The sequence below is a fragment of the Benincasa hispida genome, chromosome 6, assembly GCF_009727055.1.
Source record: "Benincasa hispida cultivar B227 chromosome 6, ASM972705v1, whole genome shotgun sequence".
NCBI classification, from domain to species: Eukaryota; Viridiplantae; Streptophyta; class Magnoliopsida; order Cucurbitales; family Cucurbitaceae; genus Benincasa; species Benincasa hispida.
This window is the reverse complement of record NC_052354.1, coordinates 4974854-4999939: the sequence shown is the minus strand read 5'-3', so window position 1 is coordinate 4999939 and position 25086 is coordinate 4974854. Positions and strand designations below refer to the sequence as shown.

Below are 25086 nucleotides of genomic sequence, written 5' to 3'. Positions count from 1 at the left end.
CAAATATTATAGACCATTAATTCAGATTGATGGAACTTCTACAAAAAGTTTAAGGTGAAATATTGACCACCTTATCTATTCATGCAAACGGGCATATATTTCCCCTTGCTTTTGTTATTGTTGAAGGAGAAAACTCGTCCAGTTGGTCATGGTTTCTATAGGCATTACGTGAATATGTTACCCAACGAGATGGTACTTATTTGATTTCTGATAGACATAAAGGCATTCTTGCTGCAGTTAACAATGAGGAAATAGGTTGGACTGGACCTAGAGCGTACCATTGATATTGTCTTCGTCATATTGCTAGTAATTTCAATATGAAATACAAATCGAAGCAACTGAAATATTTGGTGTTTAAGGCAGGAAATCAACACCAAATGCGCAAGTTCATTAAGTGCATGAAAGAGTTGAAGCAATTGAACCTGGAGTGACTTGAATATTTTTTCTGATATTAACTTTAAAAAATAGACACAATCACATGATGACGGGTACCGTTATGTGTGGATGAAAAACAATGCATCTGAATGTATGAATCAGGTTTTCAAAGGTGCTAGAGTGTTATCGATTACTTCTTTGGTTAAGCTAACATTCTATCGCACAATACTATATTTTGAATGTTGAAGACAAGATACCCTTGCTAGCAGCTTTTGTGGAAAGAGAAATCTCCCTGACTTTGTTAACTTACGTAAGGGGAGTACCTTGAGTATTTTCAGATTTGATCTTTGCATTGGTAGAATTGGGCATTGGCTTCAATCATGGACAAGTCAAAGATATCTTTTCTCCAAAAGACCAAGATATTGGTAGGGGATTCATCCAAGTGAGATGTTCAACATTCATCTATTCATACGCAATCTCTACTTCCATTTTGATACATAGTTAGCCATTCTAACCATTGGTTCCAAGATGAAAACTAAAGACTAAAGCCTGGTTCAAGCAAGATCGTCGAGACACCTATGCATTCCAAACAATTTTAATTGCGGAAATTTATGAAATATAGTGGCCTCCCTTATTTTAAGTGCCCTAGTAGTCGCGCTCTTACCCAGGTGTTGCCTTGTTCGAAGGCTTCGTTTTAAATTCTCAAATATTGATGATTGTGGGTCTTGAGAGGAGCTATTGGATTCTTCATCATGATCATTGGAATGAAGAGGCTTTGAAGACCTTCCTTCTAAGGAAAAAGCACAAACTTGTCTTTGTATGGAAATCACTAAAAAATAGGATTAACCATCGATTCATTGGAATTTCGGGCCGAATGGATCTAGTGCATGATCCATAGGGGGTCTTGATTATCAAAAAAAATTCTTCAAACTCTTTCTTCTTGTTGTTGTCTCTATGAGACAGATCTACCGTCGATATTATGGGCGATTGTGTTAACCGAAGGTGATTTCCAATAGCTAAATACTTTAGTTGTTGAAGAACGGAAGCTTGGGGATTATTATCTGGTTCAAGCTCTTTGCCCCGAGGACCATCTTCAATAGTTTGCATGTCAGTAGCAATAATATCTTAATCACGAAGGGTCACTTCCATCCAATACAACACTCAGATTATTGATCAGAATTATCATTTACAGAAGCTCGTCCAAATGCGGACTTTCTAAGAGAATATGGTCGTCCAAAAAGTACGCAAATTTGTAATGAAATGGATTGGAAAGAAGCTAGCCAAAAAGTTCGATGTACAATTTGGAAGGGAGAAGGACATAACAAGTGTACTTGTTCACAACATACATTAGGTGCTTCTTCTTCGGACCATTGATGACTTTATTATATAATGGACTTTTTTATGTAATGGACTCTTTTATGTAATTGATTTTTTTATGTACTGGATTTTGATATGTAATTGAATTTGCTATGTAATGGACTTTTTTATGTAATTGAAATTGACTATATTAATATGTGTTTATGCTCTTTCAGTGTTTGTGCATTATGAATCCTGGTCCCTCTAATCCTATGCAACTATATCAATAAAATACCCATCATTCACAATCAATACGGGACATTTCTTCTACTGTAGTTTTGGGCTGTCGGAGAAGGGAGGCATCTGCACAACGTACTATCCCATTTGATCCACGTATTATGCCTTGCGTACAACAGGCTGGTTTTCTTGGGGTTGCATTGATTAGATTTATCCAATTAGATTGACACTTCATTAATGCTTTAGTAAAGAATTTAAGACAAAAAATCCACACATTTCACATGTCTTGTGGGGAATGCACAATTACGTTGCAGGATGTTGCAATTCAGTTTGGATTACAAATGGACGAAGAACCTTTGACAGGTTCATTGTAATATGATTGGAAACCTGTTTGTGACAATCTTTTGGGCGTTCAACCAGATAATTTGAAAGACTCAAGATTGAGTATCCCGTGGTTAGCATCCCAATTTCCAGAGTTGTCTCTTGATGTCAATGTCATTAGCGTTCAGAGGTATGTATGAGCATACATTATGTAGTTTAATGGAGGATTTTTGTTCGCTAACAAGTTAAACACTCTAATACATCTCATGTTTCTTCCACTGCTATTTGATCTCAAGCACGCTGGTACGTACTCGTGGGGTGGTGTCTGTCTTGCATGGCTTTATAAAGAACTATTTCGGGATACTAATGCACAAACTTTGGAAATAGCGAGGCCACTGATACTGCTACAAATATGGACTTATGAAAAATTTAAAATTATAGCACCACAAGTTTAGCTACAAGCCCTATATCATCGTCCATTCAGTATCAGGTGTTATTTTATTTATATATTTATTCCCTTATCATTTTATGTAATAAAATAAATTAATTGTATTGTTTTTAAATTTTAGATGGAGTGGTGTATTAGCTGTCTTTGAATAGTCAGCAAATATATTGCTAGTATACCGATAAATATTTGACCAATTGATGCACAATCAGGTAACAAATAAATATACAAATGAATATTACATACTTTGTGTGTGTCTAATTATTCTTTTTTTTTTTTTTTTAAGATTAATTCGACGTCATACACTCAAGATATTTGGTCATTACTGTTTGATTATTGTCGTGATGGTCAAAACATTTGGTTGATTGTTAACCCTCTTGTATGCTTTCAAATAGTATAGTGGCATCAATCAGATCGTGTGTTGAGACAGTTTGGTTTGCGACAAACGACATCTTCTTTGTGCTATACACTCCCGACACTACACCAGATTGATTTGAGAGGTAAACATGACCAAGACTGGCGTTGAATTCATGCAAAATATATATCATGCTGGCATGCACGTCATGATCGTTTAGGGTAAGTTTAAGAATAATGTGATTTTTAAAGGTATCTTCGTCATGCACAACGATTATGACATGCATACCAGTACAATATATATTCCGCATGAATTTGACTCTAGTCTTGGTAGTGCTTATCTCTCAAATCAATCTGGTGTAATGTCGGGAGTGTATAACACAACAAAGGTACCGTTTGTCCCAGACCGAACTATCTCAACACACGATCTGGTTGATGTCACTCTATTATATAGAAGGGCTAACGGTTAACTAAATGTCTTGACCATGATGACAATAATCAGACAGCAATGACCAAGTATCTTGTATGACGCCTAATTAATTTGGAAAAAAAATAATTAGACATAAAAAAAAAGTATGTAAATTCATTTGTATATTTATTTGTTACCTGATTGTGCATTAGTCGGTCAAATATTTGTCGGTATATTAGCAACATATTTGCTGACTGTTCAGAGGCAACTAATACACCACTCCATCCAAAATTTAAAAAAAAAATACAATTAATTTAGTTTATTACATAAAATGATAACAGAATAAATATATAAATAAAATAATACTTGGCACTGAGTGGACGATGATCTGAGCCTATAGTTGGACTTGTGGTGCTATAATTTTAAATCTTTCATAAGCCTATACTTGTAGCAATATTAGTGACCCTACTATTTCCAAACCTTATGCATTAGTAACCCGACATGGTTCTTTATAAAGTCATGCAAGATAGGTACCACCCCATGAGTACATACCAGCATGCTCGAAATCAAACAACAGTTGAAGAAACATGAGATGCACCAGAGTGTTCAACTTGTCAGCGAACAAAAATGCTCCAATAAGCTACATAATGTATGCTCAAACCTTTGTATGTTGATGTCGTTGGCATTAGGAGACAACTCTGGAAATTGGGACACTAATCACGAGATACTCAATCTTAAGCCTTTCAAATCATTTGGTCGAACGCTCAAAAGATCATCACAAATAGTTTTCCAATCATATTATAATTAACCTGTCAAAGGTTCTCCGTCTACTCATAATCCAAACTGAATTGCAACATCATGTAACGTAATTGTGCATTCCCCATAAGGCATGTGAAATGTGTGGGTTTCTGGTCTCCAATGCCTTACTAAAGCAATAGTGAGATGCCAATCCAGTTGGATAAATCCAATCTGTGCAACTCCAAGAAAACCAGCTTATTGGACGTAAGGCATAATATGTGGATCAAACGGGATAGTACCTTGGGCAGATGTCTCCCTTCTCTGACTGGCCAATACTATAGTAGAAGAATTATCTCATATCAATTGTGAACGATGTGTGTTTTGTTGATGTAGTTGCAAATGATTAGACGTGTTGGATTTAGTGTCCTAAGTCTCATATATCTTGTAGTTTGCATTTAGAAAGAACAAATTATTTATTTAAGAAAATAAGAGGTATTTAATTTGACATTTAGACTATATTAATTCAATCTAATAAACTAAGATCCATGGTTATATGATATCACTTGAACAATATGTGGTAGACATACCAGTGGTTCATGTTCAAGTTATAATCTAAAAGGTTGCAGTAAATAGGTAAGGTTGGGTGCCTTATTCTGGTAATGCTGCGGGTACAACTCATTTCGTAATTTTTATATAAGTCGTAAATGTTACAGACAATATGAGTCATATTGTTTATGTGGAGACATGTGAGTAAGGGTATCCTGCATAAAGAGTTTATACAAGACCGGACTGCAAAATTTTGGTTTCTCTTTATAATACTATTAATTGAAAAAACCAATATTTTACCAGGATGACCATAGGTAACTTGACCTTAATCTTGAGTGAGTTTTGAACTTCTGCTTATGAAGGCAATCCTTTGATCTGTATGGTGAGGTGGTCATGTTAGCCGACTCAACAAGCCTACCATTTTGGGGACTTGTCCAAGTAAGGAGTTGGGAACACACCTACACAAGAAGGAAACCTCTCATTCTTGATTAGAGTAGATAAATTGCTCATTTAACAGCTAATTTCGGGTCTTGAACAATGAAGTTTTAACCTCTCACAGGCCGAGAAGTGTTAGTTTATAGTTGGACTATAAACTGTTTGTTCATTGGAGGAATCGGTGGTACTTAAGGAGTTAGATGTAACTACAGAAGTAAAACGGTATTTTGACCCAACTGTAGTTATGAGTAATTTGCGAATGGTCAATTCACTATTGATTGGTTATATCCATGGACACAAAAATACATCTACAATGCAAAGAGTACAGAGCTTCTAATCTGTAGGTCCATAAGGTCCCCTCATTAGCTCGCTAAGGATAATAATGAAGAATGATTTGAATCATTCAAATTACTTAAAGGAATTTAATATTAATATGATTAATAGATAGTGTATTCTGATACATTATAGAATATGGTTAATTATAGATATGATCTATAAACCAAATTATATAAGAGATATATTTGAATGAGATTCGAATATTAAATTCATATGAATTCGTTCATATAGAATTATAGTATAAGAGAGATGTATGCATATAAATATGTGATATTTATATGATAAGTAATTAACTCTATATTAAATATGATTTATTATATAGTTATTTAATTTATATGTTAATTGATTAATTAATATTTAATTAACCAATTAACAAATGATAGAGAGTGGAAAGCTTGAAGAGGGGGTCACCCTCTTCCTATAAATATACCATTATAACCCTTTTTTAGGGTTAGGGTTTTGATTTTGTGAAAATTAACACAACCTCCACTTTCATATTCTCTCAACTCTCTCAAGAACATTATCAAAACCTTCATTCACTTTTCTAAGGTAATAGAGCCCACACATCTAGCTCATTGGAATTCTAGAACATAAAGGAGAACTCTTGCGATGGTGTCTTTATTCATCGAGAGGTTCGAGTTTTTTATGACCAAAGAAGGGGAATCTTCAAAGGTGAGTTCTCTTCTTCCCTTTCTTCTTCTTTAGAAGCATGCTTAGGTTTATTTAATGTTTATCCTATGTATGATTTAGTTAGCTGCTTTTGTGTTTTATAAAATCGATATTTAAATTACACGGCGATCATACACTTCAGCAAGTATCCGATTCACTTTAAGAAGGATTAGGATCCATGATGCACAAACACTGAAAGAGTATAAACACGTATTAATGTTAGCTTAATTTCAATTACATAAAAAAAAAAGTTCATTATATAACAAATTCAATTACATAGAAAAATCCATTACATAAAAAAAAAATCAATTACATAAAAAAGTCCATTATATAAAAAGTCTATTACATAATAAAGTCATCAATGGCCCAAAAAGGAAGCACCTAATGTACGTTGTGGACAAATACGTTTGTTATGTCATTCTTCCTTGCAAATTGTACATCGAACTTTTTGGCTAGCCTTTCTTTAATCCATTTCATTATGAATTCGCGTATTTTTTTGGGCGACCATGTTTTCTGCATTTAGATGAACTTCTCTAAATGATAATTCTGGGCAATAATTTGAGTGTTGTATTGGATGGTACTGACCTTCATAACATCTTATCATTTATTACAAGAAAAACCCCCTTCTTTCAAGCTCACATCTTATGTGTGTTGGCCTTTATATGGAGAAATTATACTTATGTCAATTTGTACTTCAAAAGTTTGAATTACCCTATTAATAGATGTCACCGTATGCACAGATGCTCGTTTTCCCCACCTCTTAAGCTTTCTCATGGCATATTTTGTATATGTGTCCCCACGGTCGATTGCTTCGCTTATTTCTTGTCTTCGACGTTCAAAATATAGTCTTGTGCGATAGAATGTTAGCTTAACCAAATAAGTAATCGGTAACATTCTAGCACATTTGAAAACCTCATTCGTACATTCAATTGTATTCAATTGTATTCAATTATAGCAGTACCCATCATCATGTGATTGTATCCATTTTTTCAAGTCAATATAAAAAAAAATATTCAAAGCACTCAAGGTTTAATTGCTTTAACCCTTTCATGCACCTAATGAACTTGTGCCTTTGGTGTTGATTTCCAATCTTTTAATTGCTTCGATTTGTATTTCATATTAAAATTACTAGCAACGTGACGAAGACAATATCGATGGTACGCTTTAGGTTCACTCTAACTTATTTCCTCATTGTTAATTGCAGCAAAAATGCCTTTATATCTATCAGAAATCAAGTAAGTACCATCTCATTGGGTAACATATTCACATAATGCCTACAAAAACCATGACCAACTGGACATGTTTTCTCCTTCGACGATAGCAAAAGCAAGGAGAAATATATGCCCATTTACATCAATAAATAAGGCAGTCAATAACTTCACCTTATATTTTCCATAGAGATGAGTTCCATCCATCTGAATTAATGATCTACAATATTTGAACCCTTCTCTTGTAGGACCGAAGGACCAGAAAACTCGACAAAAAATAGTCATATCTGACACATCTGACGGAAGAAAATATCAATCTGATCGTGTTCCAGGATTGTAATGTATAATAACACTCAACTAATACAACAACTTTAAATATGATTTCTCCCAATCACTAAACAATCGATGCTTTTCTCTTTGCTTACCACACACGTCTATAATTAAAATTATACCCATATATTTTTTTTTTAATTGCTTTTTGAAGTAAGGTCACAAAAATCTCAAGATCAGCTCTAACCATATTTTAGATTTCAATACTCATAAAATTTGAATCAAGCTATGAATGATCCTATGTCAATTATGAGTACAAACATAAGTGTTCCCCAAGTCTAGTAATTTCAAACATCCTATGAGTTTTACGCCGATATGTCGTAACCTCCAATCACAACTATCCTTCCACTGTTTGCATCTCACATACCAAATATCTTGATTCAATTCTACTACAACAATCTCATAGTGTTGTGTCATGCAGTATTTTTTTATGGCCAATTGTAGATCTTCGTTAATGTCAAATAACATTCTTTTTTTTTGTATTAAACTAAAATTATCTACACATCTACTACTTTCCTCCAATGTTACCCTCATTCACAGGTTGAATTAGTAATGTCTCGATCGTTTGCTCCATAGTGTATGAAGTTATAGACTTGGGTTGTTTTATCTAGATCTCCATAATTTTCAACCAAAAGAGATCAAAACTCTAGCTTTTAATGCATACATTTAAATAAAATACTATAACTATAGAGCACAATCTCATATCTTGGAAAAAAATCGTTACCTATGGTCGCGGGCGACAAGAAGTACGTCACACGATGGAGCAAACGACGGAAGATGGACGACGAACGATGGACGTGAGTGGACGACAAAAGATGGATGTGGGCGAACGACGACTGTGAGAGAGAGGCAGAAAGGAAGGCTTGAGATGGGGAAGAAAGTGGGAGAGAAAGTCGTAGGGCAGATGTTGGGACCACAGAGTCGTATACCGGGTACACAAATTAGGGAGTCGTGGACCAATCCATGATTACTTGGTCAACGCTGCATGTGGAAGTTTATGGGTGCCTGGATATGCTAGATTCATGTGAACGATAAAGAAGTCGTGGATCCAATCCACGATTTAAGTGCTTACTCATAAATCGTGTATCGGATCCACGATTTTTCTACTCTATTTTGTCAATTCTTTTCACTCAACCTTATTTTTGTCAATAATTATTAAAATAACATTATTTAAAAAAAAAAAAAAAATCAAATAGCTAGAAGTGAAATAGAATAAATAATATTCTTCTCCAAGATGTTTGGGATTTGACCTTTCTTTTGTTTTTTCTATCTTCTATTGGTGGCCTGAAAGGTTTTTGGAAAAAAAAAAAAGGAAAAAAAGATTCCAAAAAATACATCAATAATAATTATTAGGTATATTTTTTTTCTTTCTTTCATACTATAAAAACCAAATAATGATCTGATTTTTTTTAAAAAAAATCTTATCATTTTTCTCTTTTTAATTTGTCCAAAAAAATCTTATCAAAGAATTGTGTTAACAAAAAAAACGTGGACAAAATTTCCGTTTCAAAGTTTCTTATTCTAAAGAAAAAGAAAACAAATAATATTTAGTTAGAAAAAGTTGGTGAAAACATTGAAGGGTTTGTGAAAAATTGAAGATGGTAAGGATATAAGGACACTCACCCTTATTTTGACATCAGAAGGGACTCCAAAAATATTTTTTTTAATAAAAAAAATGGGGTTATTTTCAAAAATGAAAACAGAATTGACCTTTTTTTGAAATTTTATTACCATTACTATTTTTTTAGATTGATTTATTAAGTGCTTACAAATACCATTTTTCCCCCACTTAGAACAAGTCAATCCAAATAGACTTTGTAGGCGCCCTTGGATTGGTGGGGACTGGGGTGGGTTATTAAACAAAATAGTTGTAACTAAATAAAACAATAACTTTGAAGATGGGGAAAAAGAAAGAGCATATCAAAGTTAATTTCCTTGTCAAGTACAATACCTTAATCTCTCAAGTCTCTTGTAAGTGAGGATCAATTTTTATTCAGCTAACTGTGATCAATTCTTTCATCATGTAGATGCAAGGAACTAGTAGAAACTGAAGGAGAAGTTACTTTCTGGAAGCCAAAGTGAAATGCTGAGTTTTGAATGGACGACGTGAATTTCTCAAGCCTTTGATGCAGACCTACTTGTAGTACCTGAGGTGAAAGTAGCTCTGGATTTTCAAGAGCTTTAACTGTGGATATTGCTGCAATATTAACCTGCAGCAAAACGAGAATCACGAGTATTTGAGTAAAGGGTCTCACAGTCTGCTCTTTAATTCACACGTCGTTTTTCAGAAAACATCTGATTTATACCCAAGGAATTGTGCAGCCTAATATCTGTTGAGGATAAGAATACTAAACATTTTATGTGCACGCAAGAACATCAAACCCTTCTCTTAAACCTTGTTTATGTATTGCCCAAAATAATCCAAAACAGTGAATGATTGAACTTATGGATCTATCAAAGAAAGAATCTTGCTACATGTTATGAGTTGCGATTGGTTAAAAAGAATCAGTCCCCCAGATAATACCGAAATCCATCGGAAGGATAGAACCACCTCAACTGATGACACCTGTATGTGACTAATAGAAGAAATTAATTGCAGCAGTCCATAGTCATGGTTCTCCCCTCAAATTGAAGTATGAACTGATGAAGAGGAATCAAACCCAAGGCTGAACATCTAATCCACACAATGCCTAATTTGGTCTCACGCAAGGCAAACATGAGGAGGATAAAAGAAAGATTCTACCAAGTAGAAAGGGCAGACTAATATGACTTGTTCCAACTTCCTAGTACTACTGATAGTAAACATTGTTTGCTGTCACCAATAGGCAACTGGATATATAATTCTCACCTGCAGAAAGAGTGAATTAATAAGTAGCTCGTTCCCACTTCTTTTACTATTGTTCAATACCATCGGCATGTTTTCGAAGAAGTTATCTTGAGAGAAGGGATATCCCCTATTGACCCCCACAAAAAAAAAAAAAAAAAAAAAAGGTGCTTGTAACAAGGAAATTAGCCCATGTTTCTTGCATAGGAAGTATTTTTAGTTCATAAAAACTATTCTTACATAATGTTTCTAAACGTATCTCTATCTTACTCAAAATGTCTGTAGGTAGAACAAAATCTTGGTTTGCAATTTCATGAAGCTATTTCCAATATAGAATAATTCACACCAAAATATCCCTGGCCAGGGTCAAGCGTGATGAATTGGAGAAGATGGAGGGGCATCAACTCGCAAATGATCTATTTTAAATGACTTTTTGAAATTGAAGGCAAAAATCCCGAAGGGGAGGGTTTTTAGTGGTTAGTTGCTCGAGGTTTTTTAGTACAAATTGGGGATGGGGGATTTGAATCCCGACCCTCTTGGTCCTTGTTGAAAATAGAATATTTGTCCTAAGGACATTTTTGTCTTTTCATGTGTACCCTAGGGTTTCATCTTTTTCTATTTAAACTGTAGCCTCTGGGCATTAATCTGTATCACATCATTATAATAAAGTTCTCTGCACTATGGTTTTTTCTCCCTGTACTAGGGTTTTCCACGTAACAAGTGTGCCATTTTCTCTTCTCTTTACTTTTCATCATGTTATCAGAGCGAGATGAAACCCTGGCCACTATTGAGGAAAACCTAACAGGAGAATCGCAAGAGCCATCTAGCACTATGGCTACAGAATTTGAAGTTGTCGTTCAAACAACCATGGAACGGTATTTTCAGATGATGATGTCCCGATTTCAGGAGATGATTGGATCAGCCATTGACAAGCCACACGGATCAAGCTTCGGATCGCACGGGTCTGCTGCTTCCGACCCTAGTCAGCCGCACGAACAAGTCGGATCTCCAACCCCAGCCGCCTATGGAGACGATCGAAATACCCAGCAGCTCTCGGTCGAGTCCAAGTTGCACGCGTCGGATGATCGGCTTCCTCCAATGCCAATCCTAGCCGCCAGTGTTGATGCCCAGCCAGACGCACGTGATGTTCCAGCCGTCGGATGATGCCCAGCTGCACGTGATGAACGTAGTCAGACAGTCGGCGTTGATGCCCAGATGTGATACCCAGTTGCGTGAGTCAGTGCCAATCTGAGCCACGAGCCTCGATCTCTCAAGCCATCGTCACATATGGCTGTCGGAATCGCTCGCAATTCCTTCCAATCGAGCGGTTCTAATTCTTTCCAGCCAAGCGAATCTGACTACGTTCAGGAACAGTTGGCTCAATTGCAGCTTCAGATTAAACAGTAGAATGAGTCAATACAGCAACAGATGGCCAGTCTTGGAGAGGCTCTTGGAACTACGTCAAATGGCCAAGGAGAAATCTCTAATTGCCTAGCTTATTCAGAAAGCCCAGTAACTTCTTTCCCTACTTTATCTACAGCTCAATTATTTTCTGATAATCCTGTTAGCTGTATTGTAGGAGAGAAATTAAATGGCCATAATTATTTTTCGTGGTCCCAATCTGTGAGAATGACTCTCGAGGGTCGTCATAAGTTCGGGTATTTGACTGGCGAAATACCAAAACCTAGACAAGACGACCTTCAGAAACGCGTATGGAAATGAGAGGATTTTCTACTTCGATCTATGTTAATAGGGAGTATGGAACCCCAGATTGGAACGCCCCTACTATATGCTACTACTGCAAGGAATACTTGGGAGGCTGTGAAGAAGTTGTACTCCTCACGACAAAATGGAGCTCGTCTGTATGCGCTCCGTAAACAAGTCCATGAATGTAAACAAAGGACCATGGACATCACAACTTACTTCAATAAGTTGTATGTGATTTGGCAAGAGATGGATTTATGTCGAGAATTGAATTGGAGCTGTCCGTGTGGAGGAGTTTTGCACTATCAGTCCGAAGAGACAGATCGGGTCTATGATTTTTTGGTAGGACTTAATCCAAAATTTGATGTTGTGCAAAGTTGAATTCTGGGAACTCGTCCAGTACCCTCCTTGATGGAAGTGTGTTCTGAAGTCCGTCTTGAGGAAGATAGGTCTAAATGCCATGAATAATCCAGTAATTAAATCAATAGATTTTGCTGCATTTAAAGTGTCAGGAACTGACAAACAAAATGAAAAAGTACCTCCGGTCTGTAAACACTGTAAGAAGCCCTGGCACACTAAAGATCAATGTTGAAAGCTCCATGGTCGTCCTCCAAATGGTAAAAGATGACAATCAGGACCTGGACGTGCATTAGCAAGTGAATCGACAGCTGGTCATCAACCACAGAATCAGGAGACGAGTCAAAACGGCTCTAGTACAATGGGTGTCAGTGCAATCGCACAATCAAGTATGCATCACTCTTGTGGACTTGTTAGTATAAACGGTAGAAAACCATGGATTCTAGACTCAGGAGCTACGGATCATCTAACTGGCACGTCCGACCAGTTCTTGTCTTATTATCCGAGTGCTGGGAATGAGAGGATCAAGATCGCTGATGGATCCTTCGCCCCTGTGGCCGGAAAAGGGCGTTTGTCACCCTTTGAGGGCTTTGTTCTCCAAGACGTTTTACATGTGTCTAAAATTTCTTACAATTTGTTATCTGTCAGTAAGATTACTAAAGATTTGAAATGTCGTGTTATCTTCTCACCCGATGCTGCTATATTTCTTAAAGTTCCAAACTCCTTTTGACTATTTCAAAGAGTCATATCCTGATAACCGCCTTACCCCTGATGTTCCATTTCGTGTGTTCGGGTGTGTTGTGTTTGTCCATACCCATGGCCCTAATCGAACCAAATTTACCCCTCGGTCTCAGAAGTGTGTTTTTGTGGGATACCCCCTTCATCAATACGGGTACAAATGTTACCATCCTTTTTCTCGCAAGTATTTTGTCTCCATGGATGTCACCTTTTTCGAATACCGTCCTTTTTTTCTCCTTAGTCCTCTTCCGGGGGAGAGTATAAGTGAAGAGTCCAACTAGGGTCTAAGTCCTTGCCTGCCAGACTTACCTGAGTCCATTCCCGACACACGTATCAATGCTCCTATTCTTCCTAGCAAGTCCCATGGATCACGTACTATAGGAGGAATCTTAGAAAGGAAATAGTGCCACCGATCACTTCTCCAGCTCCAGTACATGAGTCAGAACGAGTGACAGTTCCAGGTACGAAGTCTTCTATTCCTAATAATGATAACATATGTGGTGATAATGCTTGTGTTGAAAGTAGTGTAAGCAAAGACAGTACCGAAAATGTGAATAATGTGGATACTGATCACCATGATAGTACTGACAGTACTGAGAATGTAGCTGGTACGGGTGAAGGCATTAATGAACTCCAGGTTCCAACTGAAAATGTTGAAGAAGGTACAAATGAGACAAAGCATAATGCTGAGCATGATGAGAAGTCAAAAGATCAAAAAGACGCAAATGAGACAAAGCAAGATACTAAGTGTGATGAGACGTCAGAAGAACAGGAAGATCGTGATGCCTCTCTTGACATTCCTATTGCTTTGAGGAAAGGAACGAGGTCTTGTACCAAGTATCCAATGCAGAGTTAGTTATGTCTTATAGTAACTTGTTTCCAGTGTTCAAAGCGTTAGCTACTAGCCTCAACATTGTTACAATACCAAGCAGCATATATGCTGCTATGGAAATTCCTGAGTGGAGAGCCGCTGTCATGAAAAAGCTCTTGAAAAGAACGACACATGGGAGCAGGTCACTCTTCCTGAGGGATACAAGACAGTTGATTGCAAATGGGTGTTTATTGTTAAGTATAGACCTGATGGTACGATCGACCGATACAAGGCACGGTTAGTGGCCAGAGGTTTCACTCAGACCTTTGGGATAGATTACTCAGAGACTTTCTCTCCAGTAGCAAAGTTAAATACAGTTCGTGTGCTCCTCTCGGTTGCAGTTAATAAGAATTGGCCTTTGCACCAGTTTGATGTGAAGAATGCATTCCTTAATGGAGAATTAGAAGAAGAAGTTTACATGAGTCCACCTCCAGGGTTTGAAAAACAGTTCAGACTCAAAGTTTGTAAATTGAAGAAGTCATTATATGGGTTAAAACAGTCTCCGAGGGTCTGGTTTAGCAGATTTACTACATTTGTAAAATCGCAAGGATACAGTCAGGGACATTCAGACCACACCTTGTTCACAAAGAAGTCTGTGTCTAGGAAAATGGCAATTCTGATTGTGTATGTTGATGACATTGTAATCTCGGGGGATGATGCTTCAGAGATAGACAGATTGAAAAAAATGATGGCTGAAGAATTCGAGATCAAGGACCTTGGAAGGTTAAGGTATTTTCTCGGAATGGAGGTGGCCCGGTCGAAGGAACGCATCTTTGTCTCACAACGAAATTATACGCTAGATTTGCTTAAAGAGACAGGTATGACAGGATGTAAACCAATTGACACTCCTATGGAAGCAAATACTAAGCTTAGTAATTTGAGTAGTAGTGCACCAGTTAACAAGGAGAGGTATCAACGTTTGGTCGGGAAGCTAATTTATCTTTCCCATATGAGACCAGATATTGCACATGCAGTAAGTGTGGTTAGCCAATTTATGTAGTCTCCTTATAAAGAACATATGAAGGTAGTAGAACGAATTTTGAGATATTTAAAAGCTTCTCCAGGCAGGGGATTAATGTTCAGAAAGTCAGACAAACGATGCATCGAGGCTTATACAGATGCTGATTGGGCAGGCTCAGTGGTCGATAGAAAGTCGACATCGGGTTACTATACGTTTGTTTGGGGTAACCTTGTTACGTGGAGGAGTAAAAAACAAGGGGTGGTTGCCAGAAGTAGTGCCGAAGCTGAATACAGGGCCATGAGCCTTGGGATATGCGAAGAAATATGGCTGGAAAAGGTCCTAATTGATCTTAACCAGAGTCATGATGGGCCAATGAAACTCTATTGTGATAACAAGACTGCTATAAGCATTGCAAACAACCCTGTCCAGCATGACAGAACGAAGCATGTAGAGATTGACAAACATTTTATCAAAGAAAGACTTAACAGTGGCAATATCTGTGTTCCCTATGTTCCTTCTAGTCAGTAGATTGCAGATGTACTCACAAAAGGTCTATCACGAAAACTCTTTGACTCATGTGTTAGCAAGTTAGGTCTCGTTGATATCTACGCTCCAACTTGAGGGGGAGTGTTAAAAATAGAATATTTGTCCTAGGGACATTTTTGTCTTTTCATGTGTACCCTACGGTTTCATCTTTTTCTATTTAAACTGTAGCCTCTGAGCATTAATCTATGTCACATTATTATAATAAAGTTCTCTGCACAGTGGTTTTTTCTCCCTGTACTAGGGTTTTTCACGTAAAAATTGTGTGCCATTTTCTCTTTTCTTTACTTTTCATCAGTCCTCAGCACATACAGGTGGCAATTAAGCTAAGTTCTTGTTAGCTAGTTGCTCGAGGTTAACATCATTGATATCATCTAAAGATCCTCTGCTATGGTCCTTTGGGGTGTTTTTTAAAGTTCAAGGTGCAATCAAGCGCAATAGTCTTCTGGGGCTTAAGCACAAGGTGCAAAAAAGTGTGAACATTTTTTGTTGTTGTCAAGCGCTCTACATATAAAAGTATTACATTAAGAAGAGAAAGCATAGTTGAAGTGGAAATATGGAGAGGGAAAAAACCCTAAATATGAGATTTTGCATTTAGACTTAGTAAATATGACTTTTTAGTTAATAAAGAAGGAAAAATGAAAGTCCTAATTATTACTATTTTTTAAAAATAATGAAAAAGCCCCCAGGCCCGGGGCTTTGAGCCTTGGGGATTCATAAAAGGCATACCTTATTTTGTGAGCCTCGCGTTGAAGACTTGTGCCTTGGCCTAGGCGCATGCCCAAAAGAGGTTTTTAAAACACTGGTACTTTGTCCCTATTGGTTTACCGTTTGCAAGCAGGATTCAATGAATGTGAATCAAATAGGAATTTTAATTCATGAAGAGTTCTTCCAAAAGAAGATATGAATGTGGGTGGTTCTTCAACTGATATTCGAAACTGCTTATTTCCCTCCTGTGTAGCCTTTATGCACTCCCCTTAGAGTAATTTACAATGGAGGTTACATTCCCAGAACGCGATCTAAACAGACATAGAATTGACAGAACTAACTTGTAGGAGTTGCATTCCCCTTTTAACACCCCACCCCCACATAGAACACATTTCGCAATCGGCAGTCTAATAGAGTCATCACTTTTTGCTTTTTCCTCTTGCTATAAACCACTAGTTAAGACTGAAGATTGGCAAACTTTTGTGCATTGTATTAGAGGAAGATTATTAGGCAAGCGGATTTCCTTCCTATGGTATGAGAAATCTAAATGGAAAAAAAAACAGGAGGGTTCTTTGGGTATTAGAAGGATCTTAGGAGGATATTTTGAATCCAGCTCTTCACACATCTACTTGTGTCCCTCTATCTAATTTTTTATGTACTCTTCCTATTTCCTTAATTCCTAACAAGTGGGCTCCTAGCAATTTTGATGTGACCTCTTGGTCGCCCCTTTGTTAGTAGGGCGTTGTTTTATTAGGTCGCTTCAATTGAATTCTTTCACTGTGTCTCTTCTTAATGGGTAAATTTCTTATTTACAAATATAATAAAATATGCATCCAAGGTCTCAAAATGAGCTCTACCTCCTCTAGGTACAAAAAAATAATAGAAAAGGAATGTATCAAAACTGAGAAACCAGGCCAAGCTAAACCACTTGAATAACTTACTAAACAATGATTTTTGGAACTTCCCAACTGTCCCTAAACTTAACTCTACATACTGAAACACAACACTCAAATAATTATTTACATTGAAGATTCAATGCCCCAAGATCTGTGTAACCCAAACACCCCAAATTCTATCAAAGCACAGTTCATTTACAATAAAAGTTTTCTAAACATTGATTGCGAAGGTTTTCTTTAACAAATTTTACTAGATGGGAAGCTTCCTCTTCTTCCATTTTGATCTAATTCAAATGTTTCTTTTGCAAAGAGAATAAAATACAACACCAACAACACCAACAAGAACAACAATGGATAAGGTTAGAACCATACCATCTGTGTGACTGAGTTAACCAGAGTTTTTGCGAGGGGCACTATGCAGAACCTAAAAAAGATAACATAAGATAAAGAGGTCAATCTAAAATTGCTATTATCTGCTTCATAAACAAGTAAACTAGACTATAGATGAAAACAAGAAGTAGCAAAAATAAGAGAAAGCACAAATGGGAACGAAAATTAGAAACTAACAAAAGAGAATCAACCCAGCAAATGGAAAAAAATAAGTCTCTCTCTCTCTCACTCTTTTAGAACCGAAAATAGAAACAACGGAAAGCACAATTGCGAAAGCTGGTGAAATATAGATGCAAAGAAACACACATACATTCCTCGGCCACCTGCCAAAGCTTCTTCCGAAGGGTCTTTCCATTCATCAATCCTGCAAACCAAAGGGAGGCATAATAATCAAAATCCAAATTACAAATTTACAGACAGGGAGCTGAAATCGAGAGAGAGACAGAGACTAACACCCAACCGTAGCGACGATCGAAGAGAAGGCGTTTGGAGTTTGTGCATCTTTTGGATTCCGTAAAAGATTTCTCCATTTTTGTCTCCTCACAATTGTTTGTGTTTGTTCTTTGTGTTCTACTCTCTTCTCAACACCGTGGCACTGCCCGGAAATGAGTCCGCCTAATGATCAGAAAAAACAAACCCAATCCAACCTGTCGGATTTATATTGGGTTATAACTCATTTAGGTTAGATTGGATTCAAATAAATGAAACTTTTATAAGTTGAGTTGATTTATTAGTTCAACTAATATAACTGAAAGCAATCTTAATTTATTATTAACTTTAAAATATATTTTTTTTTATTTATAATACATTTATTTATACATATATTATTTTTAATTTTATTTAATTCTGATTTTTTTTAATAATTTATTCTTTAACCATAGTTTTGTTTGCACTTCAGACAGAAAATTTTCATTATATAAATTGAAATTGAGTTGTTAATCTTAATTCAATATATGAAAATAATTAAATTAAATTTTTACATATTTACATTTTATTTCTTTTTAGAATAAAATTTTAAATAAATGATCTAATTAACCCGAACCAACCCAACCCAAATATTTCATGGTTATGTTGGATTGAGTTTATTTTTTAATAAGGGTTATTTAAGTTGAAAAAATCGCAATTGGGTTGGGTCTAAAAAGTCTTTTAACCCAGCCCAATTCAACCCATGAACATCCCTACTACTTAGGCTATTTCACCCTTACCACATGTTTGGTATAGAATTTGAAAACATAGATATAAAATAATAAATTCAATAAAATATAGTGTTATTTTTTTGTTTTCAAATATGTATTTAGTAGTAAATTCAAAAATTAAATTCTTATTTAAATAATTATTTAAAATGTGCTTGATACTATGTATTTATAAATCAGAAAATTAATTGTATAATTGACAATAAACTATTATTAGTTTGTACTTGAATAAGATATAGGTTATGAAAAATTTATAATATTATATAATTTATAATACATATATAGCCTTGCACTTTAGAAAAAAATATTTCATTATATAAATTGAAATTGAGTTGTTTATTTTAATTCAATATATGGAAATAATTAAATTATATTTTTATATATTTACGTTTTACTTCTCTTTATAACAAAATTTTAAATAAATGACTCGATTAACCCGAATAAGTCCAACCCAAATATTTCATTCATGGTTGGGTTCATTTTTTAATAAGGGTTATTTGGGTTGAAAAAATTTACAACCCAATGGGTTGGGTCTAAAGAGTCTTTCAACCCAACCCACGAACATCCCTAGCAATTAACTATACAACCACATATTATTTTTTACTTCACTCAAATATTTTTTTTATTAAACTTTTATATCATTTCACCTCAAAATTGAATTGACGTGAGTTTTGTTTCTTTCACCATTTAGAGCTTTCATTTTCAAGAAATTAAAATTGAAAAAAAATAATATATATTTATTTTTAACTTCGTTCAAAAATTTTCCATTGAATTGTCACATTATTTATTATTATTTTTTTTAGTACCACATTATTTAAATTTTATATCCTTATTATATTATATATAAGTTTAATGCTATGATTTTTCATTTCTGTATTCACCTCATTTTATAATAAACAATTTACAATTATTTTGTATGCAAATATTTTATGTCCTTTAATTTTGTAATAAATTAACTACCAATAGATTTTTTCATTGAATTTTTACATCATTTCACCTCAAGATTGAATTGATGTGAGTTTTGTTTCTTTCACTATCTAAAGCTTTCATTTCAAGAAATTAAAATTGAGAAAAATAATATATATTTATTTTTAACTTCATTTAAACATTTTTCATTGAATTGTCACATCATTTTTTTTAGTACCACATTATTTAATTTTTATATCCTTATTATGTTATATAAGTTTAATGCTATTGTTAGGTTTTCGGATAAACTTAATTCGTGAAGTTGAACTTGAGCTGAGTCTTTCTATCTTCAAAAGGGCTTGTGTCTTCAAGGAGTGTGCAACTTCAGGATTGTCTATGGGTTTGGCCCCTAGGCCTAATTAGTTGGATTTAGGCTTAGTTGGTTCATGGGCCAGATCTTTGGGCTCAATTAATTGGATTTAGATCTACTTTGTCATTTGGGAAAAATTAAGCTTTTTTTTGCGTAACTAGACTAAAGTCCAAATTATAATATCAAATTTGACAAAATTAATTTTACTCAATGTGACGTCATCGGAATTTGTCTTCAACACTAATTTGGGATACATGTCAAATCCTACTTGGTCCCAAATTCGATGATTTGGGGTTTCATTGTTAATTTAGACAATACGTGATAACTTATGATTGGCCGAAAAAATTACCCTTCAACAAATGCCCTCTTCAAGGTTTATGCACACTTACGGGTGGGCGAATCTAAAGAAAGATGACATTTGAATCGGAGTATAAGTCGCTTTATTCTTGATTTCGATACTCCCTATTAACCGAACCATTAATTTAGTGCATAAGTTTAACTAAAATAGTAAAAGCACAGTCAAACTTTTAATTTAAGAAAATTTCAAAATTTATCCAAAATTTAACTTGATTTGGAAATAGAACTTAAAAAATTGAATTTAAAAGAAAAATTCAAGTTTCATCCCCAATTTAATTTGATTTGAAGATAAAACTTTAAAAATTTAGTTTTAATATGAAATTTGGAATATAGCCAAAATTTTTTTAAAAAATTGAGTTTTATCCCCAATTTAATTTGATTTAGAGATAAAAACTTAGATATTCGTATTTTAAAAGGAAAACTCAAGTTTCATCCTAATTTAATTTGATTTGATTTGGAGATAGAACTTAAAAAATTGAATTTAAAAGGAAAATTCAAGTTTCATCTCAATTTAATTTCATAGATAAAACTTTAAAATTTTGGATTTAACATCAAATTTGGAATATGACCAAATTTATGAAAAATTTTGAGTTTTATCCTCAATTTAATTTGATTTGGAGATAGAAACATTAAAATTTTGGATTTAACATAAATTTGGAATATGGCCAAATTTACTAAAAATTTTGAATTTTATCCCAAATTTAATTTGATTTGAAGATAAAAACTTAAAATTTGAATTTAAAATGAAATTTGGGATGTGACCATTTTTTTTTAATTTAAGAAAAAGAAAAGAAAAAAATGAATTTAATTTGAAATTAGGAAATCCAACCATAAAATCAAATCAAATCTTTGAATTCCCTAATTCGACTGGAGAAAACCTCTATAAATAGGACCCTGAGCTCCTTGAAATCTCTTATCAATCAAACCTTTAAAAAGTAAAGAAAATTGCTATTTTTTAAGCTCACAAATCGTCAGAGCCGAGTCGAGCCGAGCTGCCAGAGCCACGAGCCGAATCGGAGCTGTCAGCCACTGAGTCTTGAGTTGTGGGTCACCTCTAGCCGTTCCACATTATCGTCTAGCCGAGCCTAGCCGCTGGAGCCACGAGTCGATCGACCCCATCTTCTCTGTGTGAAGCCGCGTACGATGTTGCCTACCGTTGGTCAATGTTTGCCGATTCCACCTGTGGCCGCTGCTCGTCGGGCTCATGGCCACTTGTCGTCGCCACCTTGACAACAGTATCAACCTTAGGGTTTCTATACCCGATTTTTGTTTGACTTTTTTTTTTTATTATTATTCTTTCTTTATTTTCTCTTTTTTTCTTTTCCTTTTTTTTTTTCCACATATCTTCTTTTCTTTTCTTTCCACATTTTTTTGTTTCTTTCTCTTCTTTTTTTTAGTTGTTTTATTTTATTTCTTTTTTAACATGTTTTTCTGTTTTTTCTTTATTTTTTAACAAGTTTTTTTTTAATTTTTTTTAACTTCTTTTTTTAAGATTCCTTATTGCTTGGAGCTTTAAATTAATTTTTTTTAAAAAAAAAATTAACTTATCCCCAACCCCATTTTTTTACAAGAATCAAAGCCACGTGTAACTTGCAACTCGAGAGAATAATCATTTTCTTTTCGCCAAACTCATAAGTATTTTTTTAATTTTTGCAACAGGTGATTTTTTTTTATCACTATTTATTGTTTTCCTTTTTTGTTTGCAGCAATGCTCGGCCACATGACTGATTCTTTGGCATACACAGGGATGATCTCGAAAAGGTCTACCTATTGTATCGCCGCTTGTCCTAATGCTTCCTGATCAACATGGGGGAAGGCCTGAAAAGGCTTATAACTCATCCATTTGATCAACTTAGGGATGATCTGAGAAAAGTCTATCCAAAGGCTTACAACCCCCCCATTCGATCAACCTAAGGATGACCTCGAAAAGGTCTACCCTAGTATATCTCGAACAACATGGGGGGGGGGGGCCTAGAAAGGCTTACAACTCCTTTATTCGATCAACCTAGGGATGACCCCGAAAAGGTCTACCCTAGTATATCTCGATCAACATGGGGGGTCCCGAAAAGGCTTACAACTCCCCCATTCGATCAACCTAGGGATGACCCCAGAAAGGTCTACCTTTGTATATCTCGATCAACATGGGGGGCCCGAAAAGGTTTACAACTCCCCCATTCGATCAACCTATAGATGATCCCGGAAAGGTTTACCCTACCATTGTTGGCCGGAAAATGAGAGGAAAATAAATATATATGCATCTTATGTATGCGTTGATCTCCATGCGTCGATGGGCATGCGTTGGACTAGAAAATGTACAATATGCGTTTAAGCATGTATGCGATGACCATACATTCCTGTCACAAGTTTTCTTGCTTTCTTGTCAAGTATAATGAGAATGCAAGTTTTTCGGGGTGATCCGAAGTCGAACACAGGGACTTGTAACTCAATGTGTTTATGAAGTGATGCATTTGAGGTGATAAATAAAAGTAAAAAGACATAAGTTAATGGATTATGCGCTACTCCTACTCCTAACTAAACAGATTGAGCAATGGAAGTTTAACTATGAAAATCGGTAGAGATGTGGCATCTATTAACGCGTAACAAGATGCATGAAGAAATAGAATTGTGGAGGGCATAAATTCACCACGGCATTAAGCTTGGTTGTAAGGGTAATCCCAACTCGCCACACTAATGCATCGCACACCTCTCGGTGGTCAGCCTCATGCTTATATCTCTATAACGCATGTTTGCGTTGAGCATAAGATTATTCCTATCTCTAGAAACACTGTTTACTTTGCTTAGTGAGTTCCACTACTTACCCTCTCAGGCAGTAGTTATAGCTACCAGCTCATAGACAAGTATTGGGATAGCCTCGCACTAAGCAAAGATGATTGACTCACTATACTCACACAATGTACACCTCTCGGTGGGTTGCTACATGCGTCATATCTCTATGCCACATGATTAAATATGTGATAACTCTTGCAATCTACACTTAACTTACTGCAATGAAAGTAAAAGATGATAAAGAAGAAGAATATGATGAAGATGGTATTGAAGGAACTAAAAAAATGCATTGATTATAAAATGTATTAATATCTTAAGCCAAAATGTAATACAATACAGAGATAGGAAGAAAGATGGAGGGGTAGATGTAGGCAATCTCTTGTTTCCATCAGATGTACGTCATGACTATCGGTGGTGCCATGGATGGGCATTGGAGTAGTCTCTCTCGAGCTCTATCTCCGACGAAACTCCGGTCGTTACTCGGAATGGGCTGTAGAGATGAAGAATCCTCAAAGAGTGTTTGCTCATGCTCTTATCTGTGATCACAAGGATTCACCTTAAAGCAGAAGCTAGGATGCCTTGAATTTGGGCTCTAAGGCTCTATTTATAGAGCTCAAACGCCGACAACTTTGGGGGTCCTGCTCTGAATCACTACCACTTCTGACGCGGTAGGTAAAATGTCAATATCATCTTATCTCTTTGATACTCCCAAGATATGCGTTCATGCTTGTTCCTCCTGAAGTATCAACACATCCACTCACTTTGCGATCGACCTTCTATCACGGTTATCACTCTGTAGCTACGTCATTCCATGTGACGAACTGGTATTCATGAAGATCAGCGCATGCGATCAACTTTGCGATGGTCTGGGATCAACGCATGCGATCGATTCCTGCAATAGCTATAACATTTTGACGCAGAATAACATACAATATAGGGTTAGTAGAGATTTTTAGTGCTGATCGACGCAAGCTCACTTTTCACGTGAATTCTCAGTATTATCAACGCATATTTTACTTGTTAGCCCTCAAATATCTAATTAAAAGGCTACATTAGGTTGTATTTCTACAAGCTATCTACCATTCTTACCAGACCCCTCATTTTTTTTTGTTGTTTTTTCCTTTTTTTTTTCTCTTAATCATCTTTGAACCATGTGGTCGAGACTCATTCCCTTATGACATTTTTTTTTCCAGAATGATGGTTCACTTTACCGAGCACATTTCATCTGAAGAGAGACACCTCATGATTCTTAAAGACGGAGGTCAGCTCATAATGGATGGACTTAGCCTTTTTGTGGCAAAGTCATTAGCTGGCTCTTTTGCCGATTGCTGGCCAAGTCTAAACAACAACGTGATCCTTCCAAAATTATCAATGGAAGTGTCTTTGACCCAGGGGGAACGCAAATGGATTTTATGATTCTTCTATTCACGAGGAGGCCCCTAATGACCGAGTGCTAACTCTCGGTCGTCGTATAATTGAGGGTCAAGTCCGTTGGAACACTATAATGAAAGTTCTTAGAGAATTCAATTTTGTTGACTGTTATTGGGAGTGGCTCGAATTTATAGTTGGCCGAAATGAGCGATTCCTTTGCGACATTAGTCTATTTGGCACAATGATGGCCTCCCTATATACATATGACCACAATAGTGACATAGTTCGAGCCTTTTGCGAAGCTTGGTGCCTTTTAACCAACATTCTTTATACCGCAGCGGGCAAAGTATCAATTTCTTTGTGGGGTCGTTCGAGGGCTTTCCAACCAGGGGAAGCTTTTACGAGGAGGTG

General features: G+C 35.8%; 1 protein-coding gene across 2 annotated transcripts; it reads right to left on the bottom strand.

Annotated features, from left to right (window-relative positions):
- Positions 1–9410: 9410 nt before the first annotated feature.
- LOC120079329 lies at positions 9411–18318 on the bottom strand. Of its 2 annotated transcripts, none has more exons than XM_039033490.1 (4): positions 18152–18318; positions 18002–18055; positions 17674–17725; positions 9411–9909 (listed from the first exon to the last, which is right to left on the bottom strand). In XM_039033490.1, the coding sequence occupies exons 1-4, from the start codon at positions 18190–18192 to the stop codon at positions 9697–9699; spliced, it is 360 nt and encodes a 119-aa protein (XP_038889418.1). In that variant the 5' UTR covers positions 18193–18318; the 3' UTR covers positions 9411–9696. The 2 variants fall into 2 exon arrangements, with proteins under 2 accessions (XP_038889418.1, XP_038889417.1); XM_039033489.1 differs by having other exon boundaries at positions 18145–18317.
- Positions 18319–25086: the final 6768 nt, after the last annotated feature.